Here is an 18,385-nt window from a genome sequence, read left to right on the forward strand (position 1 = left end):
TTTTCATACATTATCCAACGGAGTAAATACAAATTCCATATTGTTGATCTTCGAATGTAGCAGCATTTAAATGTAATACAAAAATTTGACTGGCAAGACTGTTTGGGATGTTTGCCAATATGGCCAACTCTATGTTCTGAATATTTTCCTACCTGTGAGAAGAGATGGTTGCTAATAGGAACTTTTATGTATTGTGAATCGCATGCAGGATTCTCTTCACCATAAGAATAATACGAATATAAACATTTTTCCATGTATAGTTTCGTGTTTGCTCCTATCTCATTTGCATCCTGTCTGCCTAATGAACTACGAAACTAGAGTGAGACAACAGCAAACGCGGAAGAATATACATATCATATCATGTTTATAAAATAGAAAGAAACTCCCACATGGGAAAAATATATTAAAAACAAAGATTCCAAGACTTACCAAGCGGGAAAGCGTCGGTAGACAGGCACAATAAATAAAACGCACACACAGAATTTCTAGCTTTTGCAACTGACGGTTGCTTCTTCAGGAAAGAGGGAAGGAGAGGGAAAGAAGAAAGGATGTGGGTTTTAAGGGAGAGGGTAAGCAGTCATTTCAATCCCGGGAGCGGAAAGACTTACCTTAGGGGAAAAAAACGACAGGTGGTATGTGCAGATGGATATGTGTGTGTGTGTGTGTGTGTGTGTGTGTGTGTGTGCGAGTGTACACCTGTCCTTTTTTTCCACCTAAGGTAAGTCTTTCCGCTCACGGGATTGGAATGACTCCTTACCCTCTCCCTTAAAACCCACATCCTTTCTTCTTTCCCTCTCCTTCCCTCTTTCCTGAAGAAGCAACCGCCTGTTGCGAAAGCTAGAAATTCTGTGTGTGTGTGTTTGTGTGTTTTATTTATTGTGCCTGTCTACCGGCGCCTTCCTGCATGGTAAGTCTTGGAATCTTTGTTTTTAATATCATGTTTATATTCGTATTATTCTTATGCCTAATAGTGGTACAGTCAGAAATGAAGCATGGCAATTGACTAGCTTTTTAAATCTAAGATGACTCTAATTTCTGTGCAGAATGTAATGTACTAAAGAGGAGTCTGCAAAAATATTCAAACGGAGAAAATTTTTTGCTAAATCCTCGTTCAGAACATCTATCATACACAGTCTATAATTTGGTTCTTGTTGATCATTATCGTAGAAAGCCGCAGTGTAAGTAACAACAAATAGCAGTCAGTCTCTTTGCCATTGTTTCGCTAATGAGACAATTCCTCTCTTTTATTTTTTAATTGTAAGCGGCGGTAGCGTGCACAAAAGCAAGCCATGCTTCAAGGGGCGACAGTTCGTAAACACACATTATCAGAATGCGACAAACAATGCATGACACAGTACAGTAATGCATTTTCAGCTTAGAGTGACGTAAACACCTATAACAAAGAGAACGTCACTTATCAGATCAAAGAAAAATAAGCAATCTAAAGGAGGGTACCCGTATAAATAAGGACGAAGCACCTGACGCATAGCAATGGCTATCTGATAAAGCTTAACTGTGAAGCTTATGACTCGAACCAAACTACTATAGCTGTATCATCATTCATTCGGCCTAAATTGTGTCTCATATTACAATGGAGCAACTTTGTTTCGATTTGGAGGTACGGCCTAAAACTTTTCTCTCTCCTTGAATTTCGAGTCTCAAATTTTCAAATTTCAGGTGCAGCTTAGATTCAGGTAAATTATTTTTCCTTGATTTCAAGTCTCATTTTTCATGTGCGGCTTAGATTCGAGTGTGGCTTAGATTGGAGTAAATATGGTATATTAACGTCCTGACAGACAAAATTAATAGTAACCTCAAGCTATTTGTACATCATGCAGTTGTCGTTGTCTACAGTGAAGCATTGTCTGAAAAAATCTGCACAAACATTCAGTGAAATGGTGAAAATATTGACATCTTGCATTAAAAGCTCAGAAATGTAAAACTGTGCACCTCACAAAATGGGAGGGGGGGGGGGGGGGGGGGGAAGCCCATAACTCATAGGTAAAGCAGGTAGTAGGCTGTGGTTCAATTGTAGAATACTACAGAAATGCAAATAGTCCGCAAAAGAGACTGTATACAAAACACTTATGAGACCCATCCTAGAATACTGTTAAAGTATGTGGCACCCATAACCAAATAGGATTGACAGCGGATGTTTGAACACATACAAAGAAGGGAAATACGAATGGTCACAGGTTCATTCAACCCATGAGAGAGTATCGCAAAGATACAGAAAGAACTAAACTAGTAAATGCTTGAAGACATATACAGACTATCCCATGTACGTTTCTAGAACCAACTTTAAGTAAAAAATCTATGCATATATTACGACCCCCTACGTATCACTCCCATAACGATTATGAAGACAATTACAGCACATGCAGTTGGATTCAAGCAGTCTCTCTCTCTGTGCTCCATAAGTGAATGGAACGGGAATAAGTCCAAATAAATGGCATAGTGGGAAGTACCATCTGGCATGCTCTTCACAGGGGTTTGCAGAGTGTGGTTGCATGTGTAAAAGTACTGAACTGTGAAACTAATGAAAAATGAGTAAGAAGCAAAATGTAGTTAATTTTTATATAATTGTGAGCTGATGTGGAGGCAATAACTGGAACACTAACTTGGATGATTAACAGATTGTTTCATTACCTCTCTGAAATGAAAGCAAACTCAACTGAGTGTGTTGACCAAAAAATTATAATTTCATGTGTGGTGTATCACTATCTTAGTTTATAGAAAGTGCCCCAGAAAGTAGCATTGTCTCTGGTGTAGTATATCCATACAAGTCAATTGAGATAGTAGACTTGAATGAGGGCTTTGTTTATGGCTTACCCCATAAGTGCAACTCAGCTTTACTGAAAATTTGTGTATTTTACACAGTCAGTTTTAAGCCCATTTAATCGAAACAGGGCAGGACATATAATCTTCAGTACACATGAGGGTCACATTCAAACAAATTGCAGCTTTATTTCATGTATGGGGTGCTTAAAACCAAACATACCATGCCATTTTCTGGAAAATTGGACTTGTAAAATTTTTCAGATAAATTTTTTAGCCATTCAGATAAGGGTGTCATAAATGGAGAAAACTAATTTTTTGTCTGCAGATTTTTTGATATCATCAAAAAGCTTTGTGATTATGACAATCTGACCAATGGTGTAAGGAAAGAAGAAAAAAATTACTTTTTATGTTTAAGTAAAGAAGCAACCTTTCTTACGTACTTTCAACTTTCAATAAACCTGATTGGAAATTTTGACACTTATAAAATGTTGATTAACTTCTAGATCAGAGTAATAGTTACCCATCATTTGCAACTGAAATTTATTTTTGTTTTTAACTGAAGATGTTTTCCTAACTGTTTTAGTGATCTTCAGTAGTTTACAAAGGAAATAATTGTTTCAGTTGTTTCATTGCGTGCATACCCACACATGCGCTCTCTCTCTCTCTCTCTCTCTCTCTCTCTCTCTCTCTCTCTCTCACTCACACACACACACACACACACACACACACACACACACACACTGTTTAAAAACAGAAGTTTTTGGCAAAGAAACAGTTATTGATTTTGTTTCCATATAGACCAAGATACCTAAAATGTTTATGAGAGACATGTTGTTTTAAAAACAAAAACATATGTATCAGTTGTAAAGGACAAGCAATAGCTATTCTGAAAAAAAATTAAAAAAAAAACTAAACTCCTCCTGAACAGGCCATGAAGGCCCAGTGGTACCGACCAGCCGCCGTGTCATCTTCAGTCCTCAGGCGTCACTGGATGCAGATATGGAGGGGCAAGTGATCAGCACACCGCTCTCCCGGCTGTATGTCAGTTTTCGAGACCAGAGCTGCTACATCTCAATCAAGTAGCTCCTCAGTTTGCCTCACAAGGGCTGATGCACCCCGCTTGCCAACAGCGCTCGGCACACCAGATGGTCACCCATCCAAGTGCTAGCCCAGCCCGACACCGCTTAACTTCGGTGATCTGATGGGAACCGGTGTTGGCATATTTATTCTTACCTACTAGATAAATAGCATAGAAGTAGCAACTGGAGCCAAATGGCTGCAAATATTAACAGTGTACTTACAAAAATTATTAGAAGAAACGTATATTCTTGTTTTGGTGTTCAAAACACTTCATGCCTTCCTCCAGGTACAGTCAAACACATCTTTCTATGGGGGTTTACCACCAAAATGTATTGTTATAAATCACTTATAGAAAACAACTTAACAATCATTATAACAGTGCATTTGGGAGTGACCAGAAGCTTCATAAAGTTGATACTTACATTCATTTCTTTGTTGTGCCAAAGATATAATCAAGGCTGATGAAATTTTGAAACTGTGATGGCCAAGTCCCTCGCTGCTTTCTACCAATCTATTGATCAGAACCTATTTGATACAAAGTACACCTAGCCAAAAAAGAAAAATGTGCCAAGCATACAACTTACTGCAACCATATCAACAACTGCATTCTTACTGCCCATTACGTTTTGGAGCAGTTCATAAAAATGTCCAGTATTTGTACTCAAGTTGTGTTGGTTGTCATGGTACAAGTGAGGATTTTCTTCTTGCTAGTAGTATGCATTGTAGATACTTGCCTTACCATTGGATATGAAAGTAGCTTCATCAATCCATTGTATATAAACTGGGAAGTCCAGATTTGGAGTTAAGAGCTAGTTGCACCAGGTGATTCTTGTCTGGATATAATTTTCATTAATTCCTGAGGGGCATGACAAAGATATGGATGTAACCACTGCAGTGTAGGATCTTTCAGATAGTACTTAATCTTTCCTCGGAATCCTGTGCTATTCTTCTGTGTAAATATGTGCTTTTAAATTGAATGATCCATTACTCAATGAATGAAATAAGCTAATTAAAGACCACTGCAGAATTCCTCGATAACATATTGCCAAAATACCTCTTAGTAGATGTGGGTTAATGACAGTAGCAGTGAAGAAATTCCAGTTATCTCATGTACCTAGCATGAGCAGTCCCAGATCAAATGTTTGGTGGATTGGCATGCTGTCAGTAAGGTTTTGATGATATCATAAAATCAACACAAAACATATAAATACAGTTTGGAGAGGAACTTTCAGTTTTGAAAACTCTATGCAAAAGGACTACAGCCATTTAAAATTCAGAAGTTGGATTCTTTTTTGCCAATTTGTATTAGCTTCCAGGGCATGTATGTTCACCATTCAGTTCATCTTTATTGGTTTACCTAAGAGACATTTTACCTGAAAAATTGTGCACATCATTTTCCAGTAAAATGGGCAGTATGGTAGGCCTTATATAATTCTGTGTATAATTAGGTATTTTTTGGTTTACATTGATTTTATTGGCTGAGCTACAGAACAAGCTGTAATTTATTATTGTCCTATGTTCTTGCACTATTGTTAATATTTGTAATTTTAAGTAAAATTAAATAATGTATAATCTTTCTTCTTAATATTGGTTTTCTTAGATGCTAGATGAATTAAACTTTTTAAATTATAGTTCTGAGCATTTTGAAAGGTGTTAAAATGTTTTAGGCTAATATCGAGTTCAGGGTCAGGCCTGGTGGTCTAGTGGTAAAGGACAAGCCTGGAAACAGAGCAGTCATAGGATCAAAGTGCAGTGACACGATGGAAAATTTTAGTCTGCTTTTCATCTAGCCTTCACTTCTCAAAGATGTGAAGAGTTGGCTGGAATGACACATTGTTCAGATTACATGTAAAATTGTAGGCACTTTGCCACGGTTGGAGGACTGCAGTGGATTAGGGACACACAGGTCTCTGCTTCAGATGCTGGTTCTCAAAGCCTTCTCATAGTGTTCTTTGAAATGAGTGTCTTTTTCCCTCCAAACATTCCCAGTTGAGTTCCCAAAGCATATCCGTAACACTTGCATGCTGATCAAACCTACTGATAACAAATCTAGCAGCTTGCCTCTGTACTGCTTCGATGTCTTCTTTCAATCCTACCTGGTTCAAATCCCACACACTTGAGCAGTACTCAGGAACAGGTCACACTAGCAGCCTATATGTTGTTTCCTTCACGGATGAACCATCCTTTCCTAAAATCCTCCCAATAAACCGAAGTTGATCATTTGTCTTCCCTAACACAATCCTCACATGTTCGTTCCATTTCATATCGCTCTCCAACATTACAGGTTTGTTTAGCCTACTCATCTGCATTAACTTACATTTTTCTATGTTTCTAATGGGCTGTCATTCATCACACCAACTAGAAATTTTGTCTAGGTCATCTTGTGTCATCTTACAGTCATTGATCTTTGACACCTTATTGTACACCAGGACATCATCAGCAAACAACCACAGGAGTCATTGATCTCTGACACCTTATTGTACACCAGGACATCATCAGCAAACAACCACAGACTGCTGCCTACTCAGTCTGCCAGATAATTTGTGTGTACAGAAAATAGCAACAGTCCAATCCCACTTCCCTGGCACCCCTGATGTTATCCCTGTCTCTAACGAACATTCATGTTTGAGGACAACATACTAGGTTCTATTACTTAGGAAGTCTTCATGCCAGTCTCATATCCGGGAGCTTATTGCATATGCCTGTACCTGTGTTAACAGTCTGCAGTAGGGTACTGTATCAAATGCCTTTCAGAAATGTAGAAATCCATTGCCTGTCATCTGTAGTTTTGCAGTACCTCATGTGAAAAAAGAGCAAGCTGGATTTCACATGAGGGATACTTTCTAAAGCTGTGCTGTTTTGTGGACATAAGCTTTTCAGTCTCTAGGAAATTTATTATATTAGAACTCAGAATATGCTCTAGAATTCTGCAGCAAACTGCTTGATGCTCACATGGAAGCTAAAATATAGAAATAGTCAACTGAATTGATGCATTACGTCACATTTGGTAAAATGCATGATGAATGATCATACTGTGAATATAATTCTGCAAGCCTCCCAGTTATGGATGAGTCCTTGGAAATTGAAAGGTTTACAGACTGTTTGCAAACACAGAACACTGAGCAGGCACCCACTTGCCCAATTAGAAAACTGTAAATAAAAAGTAATTCTGGGGGAAAGTCAGTTACAAAAATAAAACATATCATTTACAGTCAGTGTCGATACGGACCCATGTTGTTCCTTGATATTATTGACATACATTCCATTAGGTCATAGTCTCAGTCTTTTGTTATGAAGCTAAACACACTGTGTATAAAAAAAGACACAAATTATTTTTAGTTTTTAGTAAAACAAGTAACTTCAAATTTTGGGTGATATTGGAAGAAAAGACAATATAGTAAACTCCCATTTATCCAAAATAATTGGGACGGCAGCTAGTTCGGATAACGAAAATTTCGGATAAACCGAAGTCCCTCTGTTTTCACATGTGAAACACACCTAATTGCACCAATACTGTGAAATATGATCATAAAACATGTGTAGGGTACTTAGAATGTTATTTATATGGTTGTGAATAAGCCTGTATGTTTTTGACTGAAAAAACTGTATTGACATGTTAAAAAGGTGCCACAGTATGATTAAAAACTCAAAGTTTTAATGCTGAATAGCAAAACTCATTTATTTTGTGTTCTTACAGAAAAAAATCCATCTTATTTGGCAGCAGGAAAAAAACAGTAGTTTTACTACTCTCTTGAATAAAAAATAAACTGCTGTACAAAATTATGAAACAAATCGAGAGATTAATCAAAGGAACAAAAAGTTTGTCTAGAGGAACTTTAAAGTAAAAAACAAAAAACTTTTACCTTATGGATGTTGAAGTTCTAGGATGCTTGATTAAAATTTATTTTTTTGGTGTAAAAAAGTGTGTAATGGTTTCTTGTTTTTCGGTTTGAGACACTTTTGTTGTGGCAATATCTTTCCTACATTGGAAAAAAACGATTTCGGGACAAGTTGCCTCCTACTGTTGGCTGATGTACTCCAGAATGGTTTGGATCGCTTCGCAACCAGCGTGAGGAATCTTTTTCTCTGCTTGGTCATCAGAGACATATTCTTCTGTTGCTTCGTAGTTGGTTGCAATTAGGGTGATTTATTCTTCAGTCAAATCAAAAAAGTCATTCTCCTTCCACTCTTGAAGTTCGCGTCTCCACAATCCAGTACCTTATTCAGTAAATTCACCAAAATTATGTCATTTTCATCTGTTTTTGGTACTTTAGCTTGAGTTTCAGTGTTGCCTCCTTCTTCCCACCACCAATGAGTTGCCTCATGATGTAAGAGTTTTTTCCAAGACCTTACGAGAGAAATTGGAGGAAATAAGATTTCAAGTGTCTGCAATCAAGTGAATCACACTTAAAACATTGATTTTTTAAGATCTTGCACAAAATCTTCAGCATCAATCGCACAAATTAAGTATTCCAGCAGCTTGCATACGTAATTTTTTTTTCATCGCCTCAAGAACACCGTGGTCCATCAGTTGACATAGAGACATGACATTTGGTGCGAGAAATACAACTTTGATATCCCTATCTTGTAGATGATCTGGGTGAGAAGGAGCATTGTCCACAAGAAGTAGTGCTTTTCAAGGAAATCCATTTTCCCTGCTGTATTTTTCTACAGCTGGAACAAACTCTGCCTGGAACCACTCTTTGAAGATGGCACCACTCATCCATGCCTTAGACTGATTCGTGTACCACAATGGCAAAGATTTATCAGCTGGTTGCCTTCTAAATGCTCTTGGTTTTTTGGAGTTGCCAATATAAGTAAGGCACAATTTAGGATTGCCAGTGACTTTTCTTGCATGTAAGTACAGTAACTCTTTTTTTTTATATCCTGATGCTTTTTTTTCCTTGTATAGAGGCAACATTTTGTAATTCAGCACCGTTTCATCACAGTTATAAAGTTGATCACAAGTATAATCTCCTTTGTCAAGGATTGTGTGCAGTTTCTTCTTAAAATAAGTGATAGCGACTTCATCCCTGGATAATGATTCACTGCTGATGGCAGTTTCCCAAATGCCATGCTGCTTCTTGAACCGATGCATCACTTTTGAGGAATTCTTACTCCTTTTCTTCAATCAGCTCACAAAAAGTCATTGCTTTTTAATGAAGTAGAGGACCTTAAACTGGTGTACCTTTGGCTCTTGATTGTTCATACCACAAAAATAAGGCCTCTTCTAATTGAGGATGTGCACCTTTTCTCATTGTTTTTGGAGATTTCACTGTGCTGCCTGACAATTAGATGGAACAATTTTTTTAAGTTTCTGATCGATTTGTTTTCTAATCAGTAATCATACTCCTACCAACATTCAAATCGGCAGCAACTTTCACAAGTGGCTCACCAGCATCAAATCTCTGCAAAACACAAAGCTTTTATTCCAGCGAGATCACACTCTTTCTTTGTTTTGCGCCCGTAATCACATTCAGAATTTTTTTGCTGACACTCTACTGATTCTTTTTTGGCATTTGGCCACTTTTATCTGTGGACACTTTAAAGCATGTAGTGCAAGCGCAAAATGTTAAATCAAAAGCACAAAGATGCATGACTTGACAACACTCAACATCCACTAGACAAAGCTTTTGACTTTTGAAACCAGGCTGTGACATGGAATGAAAACATTGGATATATCTATCCCCTCTCCCCTGTCCTACCCAAGCCCATGTGGCAACAAAACAGTGTGTTGTACATTCACTGTTAAATTGTGAAATGCTCGGCTTCGTCTGATGTTCTGATAACAGGCAGAAAGTGTTTGGCACCGCACTGTCATTGTCAATTTCAACAGGGCTACATCATGCTGCGTAGAGAAATACTGTACGGACTGTCCTTCCAAGGAGTTCCAATAGATGGTAATGGCAGGAAACGACACAATACGAACAAAAAACATGCTATAACTTCAACCTGATCAACCAGCCCAGGACATCTGCTCTACTGTTGTAAGCTCTTCTGCCTGTTTCTTCTGTGCTTTTCTTGTCTTCTGTTGTCCCCAGTGTGTTCAGCTTTGTGTTTTCTTTGACCATCTTGAACTCCTGTGGTGTGTCCTGTATGTTTTCTGTTTTATCCCATGGACTTCATTCAATGGAACAAGGGACCCATGACCACATAGTTTCGTCCCTTTAAAAAATCACACCAACCAACCTAAAACTTCAACCAACACACACGTACATTGGCGACATTCGAAATTTTTATACATGCCAGTGCACTGATTAGCAGTAGACTGCCAAAAAAGCCCTGATGAATGCATGGCTCCAGGTGCAGACAAGTTGAAACTTGTCGAGTGTCAGTCTAGCTAGCCAAAAGCATAGCTGTGCAATGCGTCATACAGTGCCAATGTGAGTTGCAAAAATCGGAAATTTTTTTTTAGATAAAGTGGATTTTGGATAAGATTCAGATAAACAGGAGTTTGCTGTACTGCTTATCACACTGCTAAAAGTTGTCAAAAATTTGTTGTAACTATAAATGAAATTTCTAGTTGAATTGACGATGATTATCAGTGCCTCGCTCCCACCTCCAAAAAAATCTTTAGACTAGTTTGAAAAATAAGTATTAATATCTTCTAAAACAGTATCATTTCCAAAAGGAGTCTATGTTTGTCTATTGGTATTTAAGTTCTTTTTGAGTTAAGTAGAGAAGTAAATCATTTTCCATTCAGTATCATTAAACTGTAAATTTTCGTCATTATAATGAATGGCTCAGAGTTTAAATGTTGAGTAAGGTTCTGAGATTTAGATTTGGTAAAGCATAGTACATGTAGAACATGGCAAAATGTGGCATGATTCTTGACTGCACATGAAACTTATGCTTGTGTCTTATTCTAGCAGTTATATGGATTGTCTTGAGAGGACGACTTAAGTAACAAACAATAGTTGTGAATCATATTTACCATACATATCATTAATAAGACTGATATTTGAAATGACCAATATTTTGCTCACATTGAACTGAAAACTGCAATTACGTGTTACCTGCACATCTTCAAATGAAAAATTTAGAAACCATTTACTGTGGACGAATTTTCATTCAGAATGTTTGTAATTTTCGCCTTCCATTTTAGGTGTGCAAGCTTCTCAGACATATAGCAGTTACCGACACTCTTCAAGTTTCTGCCAAATACACAGAAATTAATTTGAGGATATATGGACCACAAGTTATAACAGCTGCTCACACTTTATCTTTGCATCCAACATCAAAAATAGCAAAGGAAAATCTTGAAGGTAATTTTTCATTTTAGCTGAATTACCACATAGTTCAGCTGGAAGTAAAATGAGTGTTACTGGATCAAACAAACTGAGATTCTATTTTCTGAACTGTATTTGAATTTTTTTTATCTTTTTATTTATATTTATATATATGTTTTTTGTTGTTAAAACACATTAGTTACTTTATATTAAAAACAAAGATTCCAAGACTTACCAAGCTGGAAAGTGCCGGTAGACAGGCACAATAAATAAAACACACAAACACACACACAAAATTTCTAGCTTTCACAACCGACGGTTGCTTCTTCAGGTAAGAGGGAAGGAGAGGGAAAAACGAAAGGATGTGGGTTCTAAGGGAGAGGGTAAGGAGTCATTCCAATCCCGGGAGCGGAAAGACTTACCTTAAAGGGAAAAAAGGACAGGTGTACACTCGCACACACACACATATCCATCCGCACCTACACAGACACAAGCAGACATTTGTAAAGGCCTATACAAATGTCTGCTTGTGTCTGTGTAGGTGCAAATGGATATGTGTGTGTGTGTGGGAGTGTACACCTGTCCTTTTTCCCTCTAAGGTAAGTCTTTCTGCTCCCGAGATTGGAATGACTCCTTACCCTCTATCTTAAAACCCACATCCTTTCGTTTTTCCCTCTCTTTCCCTCTTTCCTGAAGAAGCAACCGTTGGTTGCAAAAGCTAGAAATTTTGTGTATGTGTTTGTGTGTTTTATTTATTGTGCCTGTCTGCCGGTGCTTTCCCACTTAGTAAGTCTTGGAATCTTTGTTTTTAATATATTTTTCCCATGTGGAAGTTTCTTTCTATTTTATTTACAACATTAGTTACTTTCACATTTATAGTTGAATAGAGCTTGATGTACCAAAGCTTTTGAGTAGATAATCTAATGATTCAAATACAAGTGTTTAGTCTTTATCACAAATAATAATTCTGATTATCAGTTTTTAGTGTTAGACAATGGCCTTCAGGTCATTCAAAATACTTGATTAAAGTAGGTAACACATCTTAAACAGTGTATGCACATGCTACATCACTACAGTCTTTGATGTGACCTGAATATGACTGTCTAAATAACCAAAAACTGGTCATTTGAATTATTATTAGTGATAAAGACTAGTAAAACTGGTCTGGTAAAGACTGAAGTTTTACTCATATGTCATTTTATCCTCTCTTGACCCTATATTGAGAATGTTTGAAATTGTTTCACAGTGAGGTCTTTCTTGGAACCAGTTGTATGCTTCCCTTAATTATTTCTCTGTGCATTGAATACTTCCATAATAGGTACATTCTGCATGTTTACAAACCTAAAGTGAGATCAATGCTTCTGTGCTAATATCATTGCTACCTAATTGTAAATGTGTGTCAATTTTTCAGTGGTGTGGATCTTTTGCACTCACTACTCTGGTAGCATGTAGCTTTGTGTCATTCTTTTCTAATCGTATTTATGCTGATATTGTTTTCTTCTTACACCACTTCACTTCTTTCAAAAAAGTATATCTAATCAATAGTTTGGAGAGTTTTTATGTACCAGGTTGCACTTTGAATTTCGGCTCTCATCAAGACTGCTACAGACAATTGCCATAGACCCAGAAGCTGGTAGATGTGTTCTTCTCTTGACTTCTCCCTGCCTCTCTTATCAGTAAAGATGACCATTTCATTGTTATGCCTTGTGCTTATCAATATGTACCTTTCATTTATCATTCCAAGACAGTGCTAAGACAGTATCTTGACACCTAAAAATTTTTTCACTTTACCGGTTGTTTGTATGTTTTACTGAATGAGGTAATCTCAGCTTGGATGTCCTTGTAGCTCCCACAAGACTGGTTTTGGCAGTTTTCATTTCTGAAACAATGGTAGTATTGATGTATCATCTATCTGTAAACACTGTGTAATCTTTTCTAGATAAATACCCAGACAATATTATCTCTAAATTCACTGTCAGATCTCTCACTTGCATAACAATTGCAGACATATGTTGTATCTGGCTCTAATATTATGTGTAGTTAAATACCATATTTATTTGCCTTTTGTGGCATGTATTGCTTAAAATACACATAACCAGAAAATTTAACATTTTGTGTCATGTGTAGTTATCTTATGAAACGGCATGTCCACACTTTGGAAATTAGCAGATGCCATTTCTTCAAGAAGTCTCACCCTCTGCAGTGGTTTGTAGGCAGTTTCTCCCTTTTCCATGACAAAAGAATAATCATTTACATGAAAGTTTCTAAGAACAGGCAGGTAATTATCATGACTCAAAATGCTAGGACTGAAATTGCATGAAACAACATGATTCTAGGACTACTTTTTTTATGTTTCTTCATACCCCATACTGTATAAATGGGATGCTTGAGCAACTAATTGTTCATGGTTGATTTGAAATTTTTCCTTTCCATTATTACTTTTGTGGATTTGGGTAATGTGTTACACAGTTTGATGCGGGGATGGCGTATGCCTTTTTATAATATTGCTGTATATGGCTGTTGTAAAGGTAGACCATTCATTTGTGTTGTAGCTGTACATAGATTCAATATGTATGATGCAGGGACTGTTACTATTTAATTTTTCTTATAATTACATTTTCTAGCATTTAAATATATGAGTGTGGCAAAATTTCATTTTTTCTAAGTAACTGCTTGCATAATGATCTTTGATCGATACTGTCTATTAGTCCAATAAGCTTTTTCTGTAATTTAAATGATTTCAAACTTGCTTCATGATTTCCCCAAAATTCTACACCATATTTCAATTCCAAGTGATCATAAGTAAAATATATGGTCCTGAGATTATCATACACAGTTTTTTATATTTATGTTGTGAAACATGCTTTGTTCAGCCTTCTGTTTATGTAGTCTGCATGTGTATCCCATTTCATGTTCTAGTGTAGCCCTACACAGTGAAATTGTATACTCTCCATTTTTTCTAATTGTTTGTACATTTCTGGACTGGGTGGTGAATATTTCCATTGCAATAGTTTCTACCAGATTAATAATATAGCTCTTTGCATAAAGTATTCTACTATATCCAGTGTCACAGTTTTAATGTTTTCTCAAAGGCTTCCTTGGTACTACCTGTAATTAAGATGCTAGTGGTATCAGCAAATGGTATAGTTTTCTGTCACTATTTTTTACATGTAAATCATTTACATGTAGTAGAAACAGGATTGGAACCATCATATATGAAGTTTCACATTGTTAAATCTGGTACATATGAATATCCATTCTGATTTTAGCAAGGGCTACTTCCACTTTCATAGTGTATGTCAGTTGAAGAGGAATTCATGTTTAGTATTGTCCTTATGCTTCAGTGGGCATACATATTAGTTCGCTCCTTCGTAGTATTCTTGATAGAATCAACAATAAAGCACAAATAAAGTTCTGATGTGCACCATTGGCATCCAAAATTACAGTGCTGTATTCAGTTAATATAGCTGTATCTGCCACATAGACAGTGATGTTCCAGCCTTATCAGAATCCAACAGTGTGAGAACCTCACCCTCATCCTTTGTCATCTGCACTGTTCAAGCATGATAGTTATAGAAATAATGTCACTGCTGCCTCTGAAGTGTCTTGACAGCCACCCTCCTGTTTTGATTCCCCCGCAAAAATAACTTTTGAATATACATTGTCCAGTCACATTAATGTGACCAGCTGTCAAAAGCCTGAATAACCACCTTTTGCAGCATGGACCACTGCAAGATGTGCAGGAAGAGAATCAGTGGGGTTCTGGAAGGTACCAAAAGGGATGTGGAGTCATACCAACTCCAGTGCCATGGCCACCTGTACCAGGTTTCTCAGTTGAGAAACAAACAATGCACGTCCACTGTGAGCTGTGTGCGATGTTGCATTGTCCTGCTGATAGATACCATCATGCTGAGGAAAAACAAACTGCATGTAAGGTTGGGTATGGTTCCCAAGGATACATGCACTTGTGTTGATCCATTATGCCTTCCAGATTATGAGATCACTCAGGGAATGCCACTAAAACATTGCTCAGACCATAATGCTCCCTCCTCCAGCCTGGACCCTCCTAACAATTATTGCAGTGTTTCTACTTCCAGACACATTCAGGAGGACGACGGTTCAATCCCATCTCCAGCCATCCTGATTTAGGTTTTCCGTGATTTTCCTAAATCGTTTCAGGCAAATGCCAGGATGGTTCCTTTGAAAGGGCACGGCCGATTTCCTTCCCAATCCTTCCCTAACCCAAGCTTGCGCTCTGTCTCTAATGACCTCGATGTCGACGGGATGTTAAACACTAACCACCACCACCATCTCCTTCCAGACATTTCATGCTATAATACCATTGGCCATATTCGAATGGACTTCTCAGTGGATATTCAGTTGCAATATTGGCATGCACATTCCAGCTTACATTGTTGATGAACAGTAATCAGCATGGGTGCGTGTACTAGGCACCTGCTACAGGAGCTCATACTCAGCAAAGTTTGCTGAAAGACCATTAAGGAGACACTGGTGGCAGCCCCTTGGTTCATCTGGTTGGTCAGTTGCTCAACAGTTGCATGTCTATTCACCTGTACACATATCTGCAGCTGTAATTCACCCCTGTCATCTGTGGTCCATGGTGCACCACAGTTGCCTCAGTAACAGTTTTGGTTAGCACCAACTCACCATGCACAGTATACTTTAACTACAGTGGCACACAAACAGTTGCAGACGTATCCATTTCAGAAATGCTTCCACTCTTGGCCCAAAGGCCAATGATCATGCTCTTTTGGGTGTGAGAAAAATTGCTCAGTTTCGGCATTACAACAACGACTGCACTTTTTATTGCATTCCCCAACACAGTTTATATGCTCTCCAGTGCTAATGCTGCTATCTGTCTGTGAGCATTTATTGCACGGTGACAGTGCTCACATGAATGTGACTGGACTGTGTAAAACCACTTGAGAATTTGTACAGCAATACTTTCAGCTGAAATCTGAATGAAAATACCAGAAAATATTGTTTGTGCTAATTCCACTAACATGTCACAAAAGCATAATTGAAAATATTTTCAGAGACACTAGATGTCTGTCAGGAAATGCATGCAGCATTGTCTGTTAGGATATACATACAGCATAAATTAAACAGAGTAGGTGACAGATGGCACACAAAATACTGCGCAGTTGGTGGTAATTGGGGAGGGGAGGAGGAGGGGGGAGGGAGGGAGGATGATGTCATCAGTCTTTTGACTGGTTTGCCCACCTCCTTGTATAAGAATAGCATTTAGTGCATCTGCAGGTCATAGATATGTACCAGTCTGATGTGCAATGACTGATGCGAAAGGGTGGTGGAGGAGTCATTCTTCATGTTTGTCAGGCTAGTGTTCAGCTCTCCAACTTGTATGTTGTGGGTTTGGGGGATTGACAAGAGACTACATAAATTCACTTGAGGTGAATGTTGCTGCAACAAGACAGACAAAATTCTGAACTTTTTATTGTTCATCAGCTATATCCGATACAGATGTTTACCCTTGATTGACGGTCCAAACTTGGCATCACTTCATGGTGTTCATGTTCCATGGGCATAGTCAGATGTTGATAACTGGCTCACATGAAGTGACACTGTGTTGTGGCACATGGCCTGGCCAACAGCACTGTGACTATGTGTTGCTGATGCACCAGGTGCTGAGATGGTGGCCAGCAGTTAACTGAGGCAGCGCAGCATTCCTGAAGTATGTAGTGACTAGGCTTAGCACAGTGAGCAGTGGCTGGGTGAAGGCCGCATGATCTCCTGTACTTTGGACCTTGATGAATGAGTAGTGAGCTTTATCAGCTGTGAGGGAGAGGCTAGGAGATCCAATAGAACATTGGATGTCCAGTTACAGTTGCTGGCTTGAGCCTGTCTAATGGCTTGATCAGTGCATATAAATAACACACCAGTGAGTGTTTCTCTGGCTGTTTACTATTAAAGGCAAGCCTGTTCAGGTTACCAAGCTCAAAAAGTTCTATGATACTATTGGCATATTCCTCTACCTATTGCCACAGTGGTGTGTTGATAAGTCATTATGAGCATCTTGCCACTTGTTAACATAATATGTTATGCGTTTTCATCGGCCACGTGCCTTTGGGATGGTAATTACAACACTGTGTCCTGATTTTCCTTGGCACCGCGGAACTCTATCCATACTGCAACGTAGATTCGGTACCCAAATTTACATTGGTGTTGTGCTGTTGAGAGCTAGGTAGAACAGGCTCTCACATATGACAAGTGTGTCTATATTTGTACAATTCTAGTCACTGGGTACTTCTGAAAACTGTGTACAAGTCCTTCAAACGGACACTAGGATAGTTGATCTCTATAACTACACTTTGACTCCAGTTGTTACCGATGACTGTGCTTTACTTGATTGGGTTCACTTTTATGTAATTCATGCACTGTCTTCTAGGTTCTCTCAATGTGGCTCCAGGCAAATCTAGTCCAAGAAACACTTACAATCTATGACATTCACTGTCCATTTGGCAGCAGGGTTAAAGCATTTTGTAGGGATGGAGTCTTGGAATTCTGTGTGGTTTACTACAAATTCCCATAGTACCCACTTGATCTATCTACAGTTGCAGAAAATTGCAGAATTACATACTCACTCATATCACTCTTCCTCATCTAAATATTTGTGCTATTCCCCATGCTACACATCATCCTATTAACCCATTACATTTCATCACACTACATTGTAAAATCTGCTACTTAAAGTACAAACACAATAATTTGCTAGGAACAACACGAATATAAGCAGATCACAAAAAGAGTCTGCGATAAAGTCACTGCTGTCACATTAGTAAGTGTAGCTTCTGGAAAAATATAGCTTTAATCTTAAAATTCACCTCTCATACTAGAGAGACCTTCTGAGGTTAACAAGCTCCATAAACGCTGTGATATAATGACTATTCCTTTAATGATAGGGGGTCTACCAGCTACAACCTGTGCAACCATATTTGAACTTCTGTTACTCAAATAATAGCTTCCCCTTATCATGATAGCCTGAAATCCAATACCCTCTCCTATTATGTCTCCCATTATTTCTTACACTGATCCCAACAGCAGTCTTGGGCAGATCCTGTTTTATCATTCCCACTGACCTTCCACCAATAGAAGCAAAAGTGGTACAGCACAAGAACAGAAAGGAAGAGAAAAGCTCCATACGACTAAGGCACTCTGTAGATGTCTGCTAGCATACATCTCAAAAGGAGGAGGAGGAGATTAATGTTTTATGTCCCACCGACAATGGGGTCATTAGAGATGGAGCACACGCACAG

General features: G+C 38.1%; 1 protein-coding gene across 4 annotated transcripts in view; it reads left to right on the forward strand.

Annotated features, from left to right (window-relative positions):
• Positions 1–18,385, forward strand: part of LOC126272870 (alpha-catulin) — a 396,855-nt gene that overhangs the window by 292,797 nt on the left and 85,673 nt on the right. For all 4 annotated transcript variants that reach the window (XM_049976091.1, XM_049976092.1, XM_049976093.1 and 1 more), the window contains exon 6: positions 10,967–11,126. In XM_049976091.1, coding sequence (XP_049832048.1) covers positions 10,967–11,126 — 160 coding nt within the window. The remainder of the gene's footprint in view (positions 1–10,966; positions 11,127–18,385) is intronic.

This window comes from Schistocerca gregaria, chromosome 5 (assembly GCF_023897955.1).
Source record: "Schistocerca gregaria isolate iqSchGreg1 chromosome 5, iqSchGreg1.2, whole genome shotgun sequence".
Taxonomy (NCBI): domain Eukaryota; kingdom Metazoa; phylum Arthropoda; class Insecta; order Orthoptera; family Acrididae; genus Schistocerca; species Schistocerca gregaria.